Below are 19,244 nucleotides of genomic sequence, written 5' to 3' on the forward strand. Positions count from 1 at the left end.
ACTTTTTGATACAACCCGTGTAGTGAAATTTGCTTTGCGCTCGTTAGACATTTTCTTTTTTGTTTTGCTACAAGTTAGACATAATTCATTTAGATAGATCCATCGGAATTTTCTTATACAAATTTTATAATTATTATAATTCCTTTTGTAATTTATATTTATTGTTATATATATGTGTGTGTGTGTGTGTGTACACATGCAGACAAAGACTAAAGCTTATTTATTCATTGGAAAATATTAAGGTTACCTGCAAGATTGCCTTTGCCAATTTGTATACTTTCTTGAAATAAAGACATTTCGTTTTTCGTTTTTTTTTTTTTTTTTACTTTTCCTTCTTAAGAAGCATCTTCATTTCACTCTATTGAGGGAGGTTTTTTTCAGTTGGAAGAAAAGTTGTTTTTTTTATATAACTTTGAGAATATACTTGAAGTTTGTTTTTCTTTACCGATTCTTTTTATATAGATACTTCCCTATCCCTTGTGAGCTTTATCACTTTCCATCCAGTAATTTAAAATGAATAAGTGTTTTGTGTTTGGGGGGAAAAAAAGCATATTTCTTCTTTCATTTACTAGAAATAATCTTCTTCAAAAATCTTAACCTATTCACAATCCATTTCAGAATCATCATCATCATCATCGTCGTCACTAAAATTTCTTTTTCATCCAACAATGACCATTCTTTTATAAGTTGATTTTTCTTCTTTTATCTTTTTGGGTTCTTTCCCTTCTTGTCAGGAAAAGAAACAAACAAAACAAAATATTTAAAATTTGATTGTGTTTTTTTTTATTATTTATTAGCAAAAATTAATCAAGAATAATTTCTTTCTTTTCATAATACTTCATTTTTGTTTCATTTTTTTATAAAAAAATGTTAAAATAAACAAAACAGAGAAAGGAAAAATAAAAATGAATGATATCTTTCAGTCTTAACATGTTTATGGCTCCACCTAGAACATTATTTATCCTTAAGTGGCTTTAGCCTTGACAAATAGCGACTCACTAGTAAAAAGTGATGCATCATGGGAACATTATTTTTTCCTTCTTTTCTTTTGTCTATTTCCTCAGGGTATAATTGAATATATATATATATATATATATATATATATATATATATATATATATATATATATATATATATATATAAAAAGAGCCGATTTTCCAAAAGACAATGTAGACCTAGGCTTCAATCAGATAGTGAAGGCTTACCAGAGTCAGAGTGCTCTCTGGAGGAGTAAGCTAGTAAGCCTCAGAGTGACTAAGGTAAAAAAAAATATATATATAAACATACCCATTTCCTATTATCTATCTGTAGAATGTTGAGTTTTGTGAACTTTTTTGTTATATTACTCATTTTTTTGTGGTATTTTGTAATACTGCTATTTCATATTGAATTCATTTATTGTCCTTACCAGATGTTGACCAGAGTCTTTCTTTTTTTACTTGTTTTTAAACAAAATTATTTTTTCAGTTTTTAATCCTTAAATAAATCCAAACGTCTTTCTGTTACTCTCCCTTGCTGGCCTAGCAGGTAAATGTGTCAGGTTTTTTTCACACTTTATTTTCCACCTTCGCCTCAAGACTTCTGGTTCGATCCTACCTACCTACATACCAAAACTTTTTGTTTTCCCCATGTACCCCCCCCCAACACACGCACCTACAAACACCCAGGCAATGCCGGGAAATCCCGCTAATTTATTTATAAAATCATTAGATGTAAATCGATCTGAAAACTTTCAATTAGATAAGAATTTACTAAGAATTTTAAAGCAAATTTAAATGGATTTTTATTCAACAGTACAATTCCTTTCAAATTTTGGAGGGCCGTAAAGTAATTCTTTTTTTTTTTCTCAACTATTAACTTGTGAAAAATATCTACTTGAATGCCTTTTGAGTTAATTTTATAATTTCGTTCTTTTTTAAATAAGATTTTTAAAATTTTGTTTTATTTTATGCTATTGCATTTTTCATTGAAAATAACTAAAAAATTTTTTTTCATTGTAAATAACTAAAAAATACATATGAATTTAATTCTTGCAGTCACATGCACAGTTGCAGATATTATTAAAGAAAAGCATTTATCAACATCATTGTTGTATTATTTTATTATTATAATTATTAATTGATTATTATTTTATTATTATAATTATTAATTATTATTTTATTATTATAATTATTAATTGATTATTATTTTATTATTATAATGCATAAGTGCATTCATTTTTTTTTTTTTTTTTTTGTATTTTGGTGATTAGTCACATTGTTTTTTTTTATTCTTTTCTTCAGTCTATTGTGTTCAATATCAATATATATACTAATTTGTTCCGGTAAATGTCTCACTCAACTTCTTAAAGTTTATGATTAATTTATGTATGATGGTGTTTATCTTAAATATAATTTATGTCAATAATTTACATATATTGATGTTTTTTACATTTTTTAAATTGTAATGATGTAAGTTTTTAAATTAATGAAAACTCAAGGATAACATGACATAAGATGTCTTAGTATAACTTCAAGCAGGTTATGGTAAAGGAAATAACTGTAATCATCATTATTTGGGTCCAGCAGAAACCAAATTAGTGACTGTAGAGCATATATGCATGTTCTATTCAATTTAGTTTTTGACACCATAAAATTAAAAAAAAATTAATATTTTTATAAATTATTCAAATATAAAAATAATTTTTTTATCTTTCAATTTCAAAAGAAAAAATATTTTTTTATTAACAAAGAAATAAAAACATATTTTGGTAAATTTTAAGTCCAAATCCAATCCTTTTCACTGAAAAAATTAAAAATAAGATTCTATTTTTTTTTTTTTTTTTGCTAATTACATATTGAATTGAAAGAATTATATTGGTATCCTTCAAATTTAAAAGGAATTTGGAAGCATTTAATCTGTTAAAATATTTTGTTTGTTATATGGCATTCACCTTAAGCAGGTTGTGGTAGCTTCCTTCTAAAGAGGATATTAAATTCACAAATGGTCCCCAATTGCCTGTATGTTAAAATAATACCCTAAAAAAAAAAAGATAAATTAGACTTTGGATTGGTGGGTCACTTTCTTGTATAAACTTAACGTAGAATAATTACTCATTTACCAACAAGCATTAATGATCAGATAACATAAGAGAGATGGGTAAAATTAAATGGAGATGAAATAAGGTTAAGTTTAGATATAGTTTTGGAAGAGGGCGAAGAGCACTTATCTTGGCTATACTTTAACATTTGGGACTTGGGGTGGAGATTTATTTGTTGATGAAAATGAAAACATGGCCTTCATTAACCCCAAAACTAACCCTGAGGTAAAAACTAATTTAGTAGCATTTTTTTTCATAGAATCTGAATGCAATGCTTTGTGTTACACTTCATATAGTTTTATGTCACACTTTGTAAGATGCTAGATTAATAAAAGATTACTGTAAATAAATGAACCCTAACCCTTAAAAAAGGCCAAAGGGCACATCAGTCTAAACAAAGTATAAATTACAATAGTTCAAAAATGTAAATAATGCATCCATTTTGTTAGAGAAAATGATCATAATACAACAATTTTGTGTTAGCATTATCCTTTACCTTTAGTGTTCCTATTCACTTGTTTCTATATGAGGGCAGAGTTAAACATAAGGTCGGTTTTTAATGTAGGAAACATTCAGTCTACCAAAAAGAGGCACCCTAGATTGGGAAAAAAATAAAAATTACTTTCATCTAAAATTTAGAAGGATTTCTCCTTCACTGACCGAGAATAAAAGAGATGAAGTATAATATCAAAACAAATACTATGCAAAAGGTCAAGAAAGCTTTAGAATCATTAAACAGTTTTATTGAAAAATAACTGGACCATATAAAAGAAAAATAAATAAAACGGATGCTAGATATAATTGTTGAGAATTGGATAAACTTAATTTCATAAAAATAAATTAAAACATGAAATTTGACAGATGTATACAAATGCCTTTTTGGAATTTCGGGAAGGACTAACATTTTATGTTAAACTTACATAGCAAACTGAGCCTCTCTCTCTAAATTTAACAGCAAATAAAAAGAAGTTTAATATAAATCATTCTTGTTGCTGATCTATGCTACATTTCTGTTTGTAGATCAAGGAAAATAAAGTAGAAACTTTTTTGTATTAAGTTTTTAATTTATCGAGAAATGTTATTTAGAAGCAATTTATTGCAATTGGTTTTTCTAATAAAATGGCATTGTTTATATTGCCATAATATGCGCAAAGAAGTTGTGGTTAGGAGAAGGATGAAGATTGTCATTTCTGCTGGTGTCAAAAAGGAAACCAAGTGGTTGAAGAATAAGGAATTGTGAACAGGAAATTTAATACACAAGTGTGTTGTTTTTGGTTAGTTTTGACTAGACAAAGGTCTTGTGATTCAAAAGAAAGAAAAGAATAAGGAAGAAAAAAGAAACAAAAAAAGAACAAAAGTAATCTTACACGGCTGTTGTGCTTGTATTCTTTTGCTTACCCCTTATCCTTTTTCTAACAATTGTTTTCATTTTCTACTCATTTAAACCACATACATTAATTTTTAATTATTACAAAAATAAAATCGTCCAACAACAGGCTTCTTTCAATAGGTAACTCCTACCAAACAAAGGGAGGGAGTATAATCACAACACCATGAAAAAGGAGTCTCTTTTTTTTCTTTTTTTTTTTTAATCCACAAATTTTCAGAAGGAATAATTTAGTCATAGAATCTTACTGCATTTTTGATAATAAACAAATAGTTTACATTTGGACAATTCTCATCTTGGATGACATTCTCACAACGTTTCACCCAATGTAACCTCTCACCTTCTTCAGGTGCATTTCGTTGGACTCTGAAATCTGTACAACATTCTGAACTAAACAATAATTAGGAGCAGTTTTTTCTCATTCCATCAGCCATGTCTGGGTAGAAGCTTGAAACAATTTGTAAATGTATTTTTAGTATCGCTCACACTGAAGATTGAATCTTCAACCTCCAGAAGGCTGTCACTTAAAACTGATTATTATTTAGCACTTATATCTGTTATGCCACAGGCCCTTGTCGAGGTTACACCAGCTGAAATGTTAAGAGAACAACATTATGAAAACAGTAGTTCAAATAATCCAAATTATCAATTCTCATCTCAAAAATATGTAACAAACAAGTAGTTGCGCTTTCTTCAATTACATAACATTACGGCATTACAATTACACTTCTCACTGCATGAATAGCTACGGCCAACAAGAAGGACCTCATGCAGACCAGACAATCTTGGGTGTGATCTTTATGGGTTTTATGCAGAAATTAGATTCATTGAATAATAAAAAAAAGACCCAAAAATCATTGTTGATAAGTGGTATGATAAGTGGTATGGAAGATAAGATTCAGCAAGCACCTAAACATCAAAGTGCTTTTTTTTGCTGATGTCATCTCGGCCAGAAGCAGATAAGATGGCAGTGGCCATAATGTTATATAATTAAAAGCTTTAAAAAAATAAAATTAAAAAAAAATACTTGAGTTTATGAGAATTGGAATGTTCATGCCAAAAATTGACATATTTAAAAAAAAAAAAAAAAAAGACTTTCTTTCCATGATGGTATTATTATTATAAAAAAAAAAAATTTAAAAAAAAGCACCAACCAAGAAAATGTTCAAATATAGCAGTAAACATGTAAAAATCATTCATTTAAATTAACCAGTTAAGGTGCATATATATATATATTAGTTGTTGATCACTTCGCAATGATCAAAGGAAAGAATCACCCACAATAAGAATTATTGTTTATTTATTTTGGCAAATGCATTCGTCAAAATAAAAAATTACATTTGTGGACAGATTTTTTCCTTTGGTCAGTGGGATGCAACAAACCAGTATATATGCACTGAAGCCAGAAATATAACTTCATTGAGTTTGTTATTTGAAACAATTTGGATAAAATTATAAAGGATATATATATATATATATATATATATATATATATATATATATGACACACACACATTCATTCTGATACTAGCATGGATTAAGAAAGACCAAGACTTAAAAGGAAAAACAAAAAAAAAAAAGAAAATCCTTCTTCTGACAAAGAATCAGTTGAAATATTGCTTCACACCTTTAAGTGTGAAATCAGGTCTTAAGTAAGTGACCCATTGTCTCTCTCTCTCTCTCTCTCACACACACAAAGGTTTCCCGATCTTACATAAAAACATTCATTCATATTCAGCGATCAATACCATCATGAAAACGCCAAGCAGTAGGGCGATAATTTCCTTTAAAGATTGTCCCAAATGCGATTCTATGAGCAGTTCTGGAATGACGGAGACAGTGGCAATGTAAATAAAACCCCCAGCTGTGAAGGGCAAGACCCATGCTGTAGCTGTAGCTCCAGCGCTACCAGCCATCAAACTGCAAATAGTACCCAACATCGCACCAAGGGCTGTTGATAATTGAAGCATCATTGCCTGAAAGAACACAAAATACATTTTTTCTTTTAAATAGAAATCATATAATAAACATGATTAAATGCATGTGATTGATAAAAGATTCTAAACTAAATAGAAAGAAAGTTAAGAAAAATAGATATAATGGGGGTCGGTCATAATAGGTCAACTCACAGATTTCTTTTCTTTTTCTTCAATCTAAAGTAATAATGACTGCTATGATGCCAACATTAAGTGGCAGCATCCTTAGCAATGTCTAAAACTGTAAAACACTCTCCCTATACTCTCTTTCTTGGAGTTACCAGTTTTGGAAAGTGCTACTCATTGACATGTGGAATTTTTGTTGATAAAGTTGTCTCATCTCCTACTGAACAAAAAGAACTGACTTGGAAAGCACCAACAAAAAGAACTGACTTGGAAAGCACCAACAAAAATTCAGAAAGTTGAAAAGTGTTAAATTTGATTTGAGACTTTATTGGTAGTTACAAAAAAATCATTTACTTTCCAAGGTGGAATATAATGGGTTATCTCAGATTTTTGGTTGAAGGTACTGATTTGGCTTCACATAGCAATTTGAATAGATTTGTAGTAACAAGTTGGTAATAATGGCATTTGTGTCATTATTATCCAGAGGATATGGAATGATAGGAAGGAGTGTCTAGGTGAAAATACAGTTTAAGAGAAATTTTGTTTATGACATTTGTGTGCTATTCTATATTTTGCACAGTTATTGTTTTATGGGAGAAGTTTTGCATTTTTTATTGTGTAAGTCTTGTTATGGTAACTATGAATATAAAGCTACTTATTGCTATTATGTTGAAACTGTTTATCACATTTTGTTTTCACAAAAATTTATTGATAGGACACAATGATGATCCATTATATCACATCACCTTAAGTTTACCAATTTTCATGCTTTTGGCTATAAACCAATTATATTTTTGTACAATGTGATAAGATTTCAGAAAACAACTCCAAAAGGAACATATTATACATGTGTTGCATTTTTACTAAACTAAAAACAAAATTTTTAAAAAATAACAAAAACAAACAAAAAAAAAACAAAAACAAAAAAACACTTGCTTTTCATAAGTACTAGCGGGGGGTACCCCAGCGATGCCCGGGTGTTTTGAGGTGTGTGTGGCTTTGGGTAAATCAAAACTCCGGGGAGGATGGGAGGGGGGGGGGGTAAAATTTTTAAAAAAGTGTTGGTAGGTGAGTATGAGGATCGAACCCGAACCCTTGAGGCAAAGTTGGAAATTAAAGTGTGAAAAAAAATGTGCGACGTTAACTACTGGGCCACCGCGACATACAATGGAAACAATTTGAATTTATTTATTTATTTAAGTATTAAAAACAGAATTGACAGGTGGCCGCAATAAAAGTTAACTCTGCTGCTTCTATTTGACCTAATTAATGAGCTCACATAGAAGTCACGCAGTTAACTTTTGCTGCGTGGCAGCGTTTGTGTTTGTTTACCCAACTTTGACTGTTTTTTTCCCCAACAGATGTTGGGGAAGGGGAAACCAGCTCCCCAATAGCAATTGTCTGATATAAGAGGAGTTTGGCCCCATATTGATCAAAGCTGATTGCTTCTGGACGTTTCCCGGCGCGATGCCGAGAACACGTCGTTTGAATTTACTTTCACTTTATTTATACTAAAAAGCAGGACAAACAGGGGACAGAGCGAAATAGCGCGAATCTTATAAAAGTCGACGTAAATAAATGTAGAGGCGACCCGCGTTCCTAAATTGTAGATATTATTATCTAGGGGATATATAAACAGTTCTAAGCGATCGTACCCCCCCCCTCACCGGGAGCGTGTGCAAAAGAAGCCTTTGCGAGACATACATGAAATGGTCACACATATTTTGCCTTTTCTATATATAGATTAATATAAAAAAAAAATTTTCCTCCAAAATTTCCTCATTCTGCCCTGCCCCACAATCCTTATAGAAACAAATTTAATAAAAGAAAAATAAACAAAGAAACAAATGCAAAGTAAAAATGATGAAAGGAAAAAAAAATAAGTGGAAAAATTTATAAAAACCCTTAAAATAAATCATAGGTAAATTTTCTGGGGGAACAAATTAAAAAAAATATGTAATGATCCCAATTAATTGTTCATACTGACAAAACTATGAATACTCACAGCATGAGTTACAACATTTATAATAAATTAATTTTAGAAGAACTTAAGAATAGTGTAGCAAATGAAAAAGATATCTTCGATATTAATTCCTTAATTCTACTTCAACATAAAGCAAAATTCTTCCATAAAAAAATTGTTGAAAAAGTAAACAAATCAAACAAAAAGTTTGGTTAATAAAAAGTTTTATAAATTTCTTCCATTTTCAGCAGCAGGCATGTTGAACTCAGAGGGTATGGGCGTATGACTAAACTGTGATTATAGATTGTAACTAATGTCCAGGGTTTGAATCTCAGAGTAGATAAAGCAAATATTGTTAAAAAATAACAGAATTCTCAGCTATTTTTACTTTTTCAAATTTTCTAATGATTTTTTTATTAAAATCAAGCAAATATTTTTGAAATCTAAATTCAATCTCATCATCGACTAATGTTGAATGGTCTACGACTGTATGTGATGTTTAGTCTATTTTCAGATTTGTATTGCTCCTTGGCATGCAAAGCTTCTAGAACTGTGTTTTATACACAATACCCGGGCCACAAAATTTTCAGAATTCAATTTTTAAGGGCTGAATACTTATTTAATATTCTATTTAAAAATAACTAAAATATAAGTTTCTAAAGAAAAATAACAATTTTTATTATGTTAAAAAGTATGAAACTCACAAAATTGCAACTACTTTTACAAAATGTATTTTGATGAAATTACTGCATGTTACTAGCAGTAAAATTCTACTCCTTCACAGTAGAAGCCTCTAGATATCATAGCTTCCTCCATTTGACTGCTGGTCTTTGGAGTTTCCTTACTGCGCTCTGTTCGCTAACATATCAACATGCAGAAATTTAAATGTCATGTGAACAAACATCTGGTTGCCCAATTTCTCATCCAGGTTGTCATTCTCCTATAAATCTGTCTCCTATTACATTAGTCCCTTATGATTCAGTGGCGATATGCCTTGTGTAGAAAAACAAAAGTTAAAAAAACATTGTGAATGAGATGTATTTGAGTCAATCATTTATGAATGTGTTAAAATTGCCTGTGAAAAAGTGAATATTTATTATTTGATTTATTATACCGTTTAAAATAGCCAAAACAAAGAAAAATAGAGCAATTTTTATTAAAAATAGAAATTTCATATGTAATATTTATGCAAAAGCTTATAATTTTCTTTCAGTTTCTCTCATTTTGACACTTGGTTCAAAGCAGAAATGCATAAAATTCAATTTGAAACAGTTGTCTACTTGCAAATCAATCAATTCCATCTGCTGTTCTTCAGTAATTGTTTGAGCAAATCGTACTGGCATTCAATTACCAACAAATCAACAAACTTTCTGATGTATTCATCTTTTAAAGTCATCAACTGGAATGTGTGTACACGTCTGATAATGCTTGTGTAACAGCTTGCGCTTTCAACAAAGGAAAATGAACAAAGTTTTATTCATTCAGCATTTCGATAAAAAGTTTGGAGTGAAAGGCTTTCGTCTCCCACACAATTCATGTGCAAATGCACCTTTGCCCTGTTTTGCTCATCCAGCTTTCATATTATGTTTGGAGGAAATGTAAAATCATAAACTCATTTGTTACTCTTTGTTTCCTTTGAAAAGTCTCACAATGGATGCCTTCCAGATTAAAAAACATAACAATCTGCTTTGAAGTGACACATCCTTTTATTTACCATTTCTAATCGGTGAACATTTGTATAATAAAACAAATCAGTAAGATCTGCCTGGATGTTTTCAAGAGACTTTAAAATTGCCCGTGTTTTAGTCCCCATGCCTTTATTCAATTCACTGCATGCACTATAACATGTTTTAAACTTACAAAGTCTTTCTCTGTATAATTATACAATAAAATGAGTGTGCAGTGGAAAATCTTTGACTTTTTAGTCAGCAAATTCATAAGGTCAGAATTTTTACTTGCAAATGAAGGAGTTCACTTTTACTTAGTTCATGCTCAATTCAGATCAGGCTAGACTGTTAATGACATTTGTACACATCTTTTCCAATAACAATGTCTGAGATATTCTATAGATAATTCCTCTGTAATATGTTTTTCCATGACCGTTGTAAATAAATAGATTCAGGCCCTTGCACTAAAGTCACGTGACCTGCCTGACGTCATGGAATAAAGTTTTAAGATACGACCAGAAGTAGATAAATGAATATCATTGTATGTAATTACAGAGGGAATTGCAAAAATGGTCCAAAGCCGATTGTATTTTCTTTTCCTAAAGACAAGGAATTATTATCAATTTTCAAATAAATCTTAAAATGAGTTTTTTATTACAGGATGGAACAATAAAACTATTGCCTTAAAAAAGATGGCATGATTCCATTTCCATTTGATGAAAACCAGTTTTCGATTTTAGTTGGCCAGTTGTATACAAATCCCAAGAGCAATAGAAGCCTTCTATCATGTCTGAAAGCGAAATCAGAGATGCACTGCTGTACAACTCATGCTCTCTATAGATCCAAATTATGACAATAGAACCATTACCAGCACACCTCAAAATGCAAATCTGGATGGTTTAACTTTGGTGTGGTTTCACATCATATCTTCGAAGTCCGACCTACAAGTCCAAAGAGATTCAGGCTTGCCTTCAGACGGAGTGCTATGACTTTGTACCCTTCTCTCACTGCCCTCTCCTCCCCCGACCTGAACCCGCTGAACTACTTTGTTTGGTGATATGTCGAGAACATCACCAACATGGTCTCTTACGACACCAAAGCCAGCCTGATCACTGCCATCCGTCAAATATTTGACAAGCTCCCACCAGCACTTGTGGAAAAGGCATGCTCCCAGCTCTGGACCCGTATCGAGGCGGTGATTGAGGCTGCTACATTGAATAGATGCCAGCTCTATTACATAACCAAGTTACCTGAACTGAATTTCTAAAAGCTGTAGTGTTGTTTTCTTTAGGGCTACAAATTTATTGTTCCACCCTGATGATTTTCCCTTTAAACTGTATATTTTCTTAGTGCATATTTTTTTCGTGCATCATTTGGAATTCTTGTTTTGCTTTTTAAATTAATGTTGAATAAGTTTCAGTATAAACTGTGTTCCTTATTTTGCTTCTTTTTAATGCAAATTTTAAAGTTTTTGTAAAAATCTTTGATTATCAACCGATTTTTGGACAGATCTTGCTTGCTAGGATCTCAGGCATGACATTATTTTTAAATGAACAGGCCTGAATTTATTTACGATGGTTGTGCTTTTCCTCAATTCTGTAGGATGTAAGTAAGTAATGGAGCAAAATATTCTGAATATCCAAACTCTCATCTAAAACTATAGAAAACCACTGTTCTTTGATATTATTGCAATTTTGTCACATTCATATATAAAGATGATTTCTCAAACAATTTGCTGAGGCTTCAAACATTTTTACCATCAAATGCTTTCTTTTGCAGTTCTTGCTTTGATAAATCATACAACGAAATAAGCTCGGTTAGAAAGCACCATATACTTTTCAATGCAGTTTTGGTTAGAAAGCATGAATACTTTTTGATTCTTTGCTGAAAAACAACATTCATCTTTAGTTTTGGCTTTTCACTTCAAATGACACATTTTGTCGGACAATAAAAATATACAATGCAACATAATGGAGTGTGTAAATATCTGTACAAAGTTAAATATACAAGTGGTGAGAACATAAAAAGAACTGTTGGAAATAAGTCATACAATTTCTACAACGACAAAATAAATAAAACATAAGGAAAGCTGTTAAACTTAACATACTGATAAGGAACAAAAGAGCGAAAGTAGCAACCTTATTTTAAATAAGTATCCCTAGTGATGCTGGCTTAAACAGAGCTGTGAAAGAAAAGATAATATAGTACCAAGATCTTATATACAACATGAAAAATAAAACTGGAATTTTAGAAAGATCTTTATTATTCCAATAATTATAAGAACAACCAGTTCATGAAAAAGAATTTTAAAACCAACTTGGCAAATCAATTGCAAAAGATATACAAACAATTGCATTTAAAGGAACATTTAGAATCTTAAATTTTTTTTTTTTTTTTTTAATTACATTTTCACCCCAAACAAGGCACATTGCCACTTTGGTGGAGGGGGCTACTATCAGGGGCAGCAACTACTGGGGCACTATGTAGGGATTTGGGCAGCAAGATGTCGGTTCACATTACACTTGAACTTCTGCATGTTAGTACAGTTGGGGAAGCAGGGACCTGGAATGGAATTCCAAAATCTAGCTGTTCTGGGGAAGAAACTACTGGAGTAAAAGGCTCTCTTGCATCTAAGGATCTCTACTGTGAAGGGGTGGGATTTAGCTGCTTGTCAGGTTTGTCGGGGGGTATTTACGTCGAGGGGGCACAAGTGTCTGCAGTTTGTCAGAGCATTCACCATTAAAATATTGTAGAACAGGCAGAGGGATGCAATGTTTCGTCGATGGGACAGAGGCTGAAGCTTAGATGCCAGTTCAGGGCCTATCAGATTGGTGACTCTCTTTTGAACCTTGTCTAGGAGCGAGAGACTAGCAGCAGATGCACCAGCCCAAATATGACAGCAATACTCCATACATGGGCGAATGGTGGCCTTATAGAGGTATAGGATACTTTCAGGTGTCAGTAGTTTTCTAGCACAGTAGAGAGAGCCTACTTTCTTCGCAGCGGCCCTGGCAATGTTTTCAATGTAATTGTTCCAACTCATGTTTCCTGTGAACGTTAGGCCAAGCAGTTTGAAAGATGTACTCTCAGATAGGGAGTCACTGGCCATTGCTATTGGTGGCAGAGAAGGTTTCTTGTAATTATTGAAGGAAACCAGTTTAGTCTTGTCAGCATTGAATGTGACCATCCATTTTTGTCCCCATTCCACTACAGATTGGAGGTCATCCTCTAGTGTTTTTGCCATTTCTTTAGTTATGTGTTCATTTGTTTTCCTGTCATGCCTGTTATAGAGTGTGGAGTCGTCAGCATATATACCCATCTCAGAGGCAGTTTTGTCGGGGAGGTCATTAATAAATATTAGGAACAATAAAGGTCCAAGGATAGGCCCCTGAGGCACTCCCGCATTTATATCATATTGTTTAGATGTACGACCGTCGAGGACAACCTGGATTTTTCTCTTATCTAAGAAGGATTTAATTATGTTAAGTATTCTACCAGTGATACCATAATATGATTTAATTTTCCTGAGGAGACCCTCATGCCATACCCTGTCAAAAGCCTTAGATATATCTAGAGCTACCGCTCTGCCCTCCTCCGCTTTGCCCAGTGAATGATATATACGTTCAGAGATTACAGTGAGGATGTCTGCGGTGGAACGGGCTTGTCTAAATCCATATTGTTTGTCAGTCAGAAGTTTAGCATCTGTAAGGTGACGGACTAGAGCATGGTTAATTATGGTCTCAAATATTTTGGCGAAACGTGGGAGGAGGCTAATGGGGCGATAATTTGATGGGTCAGTTCTTTCACCACAATTCTTGAATGCTGGTACCACAGAAGCAGTTTTCCAACAGCCTGGAAAGCATGATTCATTAAGGCATTTGTTGTAGAGTTTGGAGAGAACTGGCGCTACTTCGGCTGAGCACTTTTTTAATAGCACAGCTGGGATGAGATCAGGTCCACATGCTTTTGAAGTGTCAAGGTTTTTATGATAGCATGCACCTGAGCAGGGGTGATTTTTAGATCATTTAGCGTGGCGTCTGTCCGCAAAGGAACAGGTTGGAAGGGTCCAGTGTGGAGTTGGATCAAACCGGCTGGCAAGCATATTAGCCTCGTCGGTTGCTGAGCAAACAACCTTGTGATTGTTGGTTAGTGGGGGAATTGTTGATTGCCCATTATTTACTACACTGTTGTAGATTTTCCAGAAGTCACGAGTTCCTAATTTTTGTGCTTCGATGCGTTTTTTAGTGGTTTCAGTAAATTCTCTCTTAGCTGTCTCTATTTCCTTCTTAACGTTACTTCTAGCTTCTATATACTTCTGTCTGTTTGAACTGGACTTATGTCAGTTAAATCTGCGGTATGCATGCTGCCTTTGAGCAATGGCAGTTGCGCAAGTAGAAGTAAACCATTGGGGAGAGTGGGGCCTGCTATAAAATTTCCGCATGGGAACATGTGCTTCAATTGCTGTTTTGAACCATTCAGTGGTCTCATTTGCGCACTGTTCAGCAGGAAGAGAAAAAATATTTCCCCATGGGGCATCTCTGATAAGATCTATGTCTGGCATTTACGAGGATGCCCCATCCCTAACAAAAGCGAAAAGATAAGAAAATTTAAAAAAAAAAAAAATAAATAAATAAATAACGTCTGTAATAAAATATCCCACTCATTTTCTTTTACTATTAAAATTAAACAATAAAAACATCTGGCAAGCTGCAATTTTCACATTTCTGTTCTTGACCCTTAGTTATATGGATTGAATAGCCGAACAGCAAGTGACACACTTTAAAGTATGCACAGAGCAGAGATTTTAAGCTTGTAAATTAAAGAGAACAAATATTCTTCAGAGATTCAATCAGGCACGTTTAATAATATGACTGTCCAAGGACATATAAAATATTAATAGTTTATTGATGATTAGATCAACCATAAAATGCAGTAAAGTTAAGTCTCTTATATATATATATATGTGTGTGTGTGTGTGTGTGTTTAATGAAAACAAAGGGATGTAGTGTTTACCTGATATATGCAATGGTAAACTTCAAACTAATATAAATAACAGTATTTATAATAGAAAAATTATCATTCATATATATATACATATATATATATATATATATATATATATATATATATATATACACACACAGTGTATTTAGACAACATATACATAGTGTATTTAAGCAATATTCTTTCATTAAAAAAAACTATCTATATCCTTATTAATAACAAATTTCCTAATTATATCATGGATGAACAAATCAGATGAATAATTCAAAGTTTAAATACTATTAATAGTACAATCTAACATAACTCAACTTATATCAAATGCAAACAAACTTCAAATTAAATAAAAAGTCAGTAAAAATAATGTACGTCAATATATATTTCCTATTGACAATAATAAAATTAGACTCATAATTTACTACAAGAAATTTACAACCTAAAATCTTGTAACAAAGAACTCCTTTTCAAACCATACAATATTAGAAAGAAGCAATGTTATTTACAAGTTCAAATGCCCTTTGAGAGAATACAATTCCTACAATAATAATAAAGCTAATAGCTACATTAGTTTTGCTACCACTATCCTTTCTCATAGGCTGACTATACACTTGGTTAACTCTAGCTCAATTTATCAGCATTTGATAAAAACATAACTGCCCTGCCCTCTGATTTAAGACAAATTTTAATTAATAACACGAAAATAGATTTTGAAACTAATTTAAAAAAATTAAACATGTTTGAAGCTTTCTTTATTAAAACCCAGCAACCTACAATAAATAACATACATATAAAACGAGTAAGAACAGTTTTAAATGCCTAACATAAATACAATTTATCCTGACATTAATTCTAGCATCTCAGAATTTAACTTAACATTCTTTTCGAACTGCACCAGCTTGTATTTTCGGCATCTAACAACGTTCCCAGCTGTGTTTTAAATTTTTTTTTTTCCAGCTTTTTTTGTTCATTTGTTTTTTGTTACCTGAAGATGAAGAATCAAAAGTGCTAGTGATAAAACATTAAGACAAAAAAAAAGATTTGAAAAATTGAAAAAATAAAAAAGGATAAAATTAAGGAATTATTTTGTTATGTTTAATAATGCTTGCTTGTGTGTGTGTGTTTGCATATAAAAAAAATAAAATTCGACACATGCAACTATAATAGAAGCACAGGTTTAATTATGACATCTTGAATCAAATGACTGAGTATATCATTTACCCTATACATGCATTATAGTTGAAATAAATTATTACATCAATGAAATTTGTGTTTTTCTCTTCAATTACATAAACTTTGTGTGTGTGTGTGTGTGTGTGTGTGTGTGTGTGTGTGTGTGTGTGTGTGTGTGTGTGTGTGTGTGTGTGTGTGTGTGTGTGTGTGTGTGTGTGTGAAAGAGTTTGTTCCTCATAGACTTCGAAACAGCTGAACAGATTTTCTTTAAAATTTACACAACTTTAGTGTATAAGTCTGGGAGTGATTTTACTTAAGGTTTGTCTCAGAATACCCCTGATAATTACTGATAATCAAAACTTATTTTAATTTATCTATCATCGGTAAAGCCATTTTTCCATGTTGTCGCTTAGCAACAATGATAGAACATGCCGTGAAAATTCTACTGTTAGTAAGTTGATAGCGTGTTTTTTTTTTTTTGCATGACATTGTCTGTAGGCTCAAACTCTGCACATAAATTTTTTAATTATTTTTTTTTCATTAACTGGAAAGAATTTTCTAAGATTTGAAAATTTATGTGTTCTTTTTTTTCTTGCATAATGTGGTCTGTAGGTTCAAACCTGCACATAAATTTCTTAATGTTTTTTTTTGTTAACTGGAAAGAACTTTACATAAAATAATTTTATAAAAGAAACAGTAGGTTCTCTAATGCAATGTAGAATAACATATTTTGGATTGTTACTGCATGGAGCCATGTGAAGCGTCCTCCTGGGCAATTTCATGGATTTCGATGACAATAAAAATATAGGAGTGTGAAATATTCGTTGACCATCATTCAATCCCGGACAACATCGGGTCTCTCTGCTAATATATATATATATATATACTAGCAAAAGTACCCATCGTTGACTGGGTTCAAAAACAGCCTACAGAAAATGGACTCTGATTTATGAAAGTATGATAGGGTATGAAACGGAAGGGTTGTAAAGAGACAGCTTCGAATTTGGGGGTATCAAAACCAAAGCAAAATATGATGAAAGTAAAAATAAAATAGATAAACCCCATAATTTATTATAACATACCTGTTCATACTGAAACACTTATCACAATATTCTGTGGATCTATATGAAAAAACCTTGTTAAACTTTGTGACATATTTCCATTCTATGGAAGTCAGGTGCGAATGAACACTCCATAATTTTATTATACCATATTTCTTAAAACTGAAACATAATTATCAAAGTATACTTACGCAGATAGATATGAAAAGTCTTTATTAAAGTTTGTGCCTATTTTCATTCTATAGAGGCCAGGCGCGAACGCAGACCCTACAATTTTATTATACCATCCCTATTTAAGTTAAAATGTACTTATCAAAGTATTCTTATGTACATCTATATCAAAAACACTTGTAAATGTTTTTTTTTTAATTTTTAATTTTTTTATTTTCATACTTTGTGGACCAGGCGTGAACGCACACCCCATAATTTTAATGAACCACTGTTCTGCCAGATCAAACATACCCATTCCTGTGTCTCGATACATCTATCATTATATGCAATCAGTTTTTTAAAATAGTCAACTATATAGGAACCTATTCGTGACACACAACACACTGACATTCAGCTTTATATATGTGCGTATTTTGATGTTTTTTTTTTTTGAACTGCAGATTGTAGTTCATATTTCTTACTCAAGTGTGACAAACTAACCAGAAGACAGACATTTTTTAATACTAAAGGGATCACCATTTACGAGTGCCAAAAGCTATTAAAAGACAAGAGTTAATGAGGTGAAATGATTGTCAGTTGAGTGATGAAGATCCTTATGAGAGGACTGGGAAAGATTGACAGGATGGACCAAGCTCAAATTACTAGTGGGGATGATTCATAACAATAATCTGTTGACATTAGGTTATTGGAATCTGCAGGAAAGCAATCCCATAGTAATATGTTCAACAAATGGGAAGCCCTTGTGAATAAGGTCTAATAATGACAGTTTTAGCTTGGAAATCCAAATTATCAATTCGGTTAAACAGAGATGTAGGAATGAGGAGAGCATTAGGTGGAAATAAAATTCTTAATTCACAAACGAATGCAACAACAAAAATAAAATTCTTATTCACAAACGAATGCAACAACAAAAATTAAAAACATTGCAAAAAAGTTCCACTAACCCGTTTTTTGGTACAGCCTGATTTGACCAAAATGGCAAAGTCTCCGATTTCATGAGGAATTTCATGCAGGAAGATTGTAATCGTAGTGAGCACACCAACATTGCGGCCAAGAAGAAAAGAGGCACCAATTGCAAGACCATCTGTGAAATTGTGAGCAAAGTCTGCGGCCAGATTCAAGTAGCCAGAGACAGCAATGTCTTTGACTTCAACCATTTCACCATCTTTGTTTTTATCTGAAAGGGAAAAAATATTTTGTTATGCATCAAAAAGAAATGGGTAGAAGTTGTAGCAGTTTCAGGATCTCGTACATCGTTTCCTCGTCTATGACACAAGATTACACAAAGAAACTACTCTCTTGTATTATCTGGATTACTATTCTCATCTTAGTTGTTATTGTCTTGATGTTTCGACTGATTTTGTGATATTATAAAATGCCCCACCCCACAACTAGGATCACTGAGACAGATTAGTTAGAAAATGAATGACAATAAAAAAAAACATTAGAAATAGCGATTGAATTCCACAGACCAGCGACACTACTCCAATTAGCTATGTTGGGTAGGAGGAAATTTAAGATAGAGAAATCAAAAAATGTTAAAAAAAGATATTTCCAGTTTTAGGTGAAAGTAATCTGAGGAAAAAAATGGACATCTGTAATTTCTAATCAAAAGTAAACATATTCGGAAAATGTTGACCTTT

General features: G+C 32.0%; 1 protein-coding gene across 1 annotated transcript in view; it reads right to left on the reverse strand.

Annotated features, from left to right (window-relative positions):
- Positions 1-6,042: 6,042 nt before the first annotated feature.
- The window catches only part of LOC145248015 (zinc transporter Slc39a7-like), a 37,257-nt gene continuing 24,055 nt past the window's right edge, over positions 6,043-19,244 (reverse strand). The window contains exons 2-3 of the mRNA XM_080109707.1: positions 18,546-18,778; positions 6,043-6,442 (exon numbers count right to left, since the gene is read on the reverse strand). Coding sequence (XP_079965833.1) covers positions 6,191-6,442; positions 18,546-18,778 — 485 coding nt within the window. The 3' untranslated portion in view covers positions 6,043-6,190. The remainder of the gene's footprint in view (positions 6,443-18,545; positions 18,779-19,244) is intronic.

The sequence above is a fragment of the Euprymna scolopes genome, chromosome 26, assembly GCF_053919585.1.
Source record: "Euprymna scolopes isolate OS-2025 chromosome 26, ASM5391958v1, whole genome shotgun sequence".
Classification (NCBI taxonomy): Eukaryota; Metazoa; Mollusca; class Cephalopoda; order Sepiida; family Sepiolidae; genus Euprymna; species Euprymna scolopes.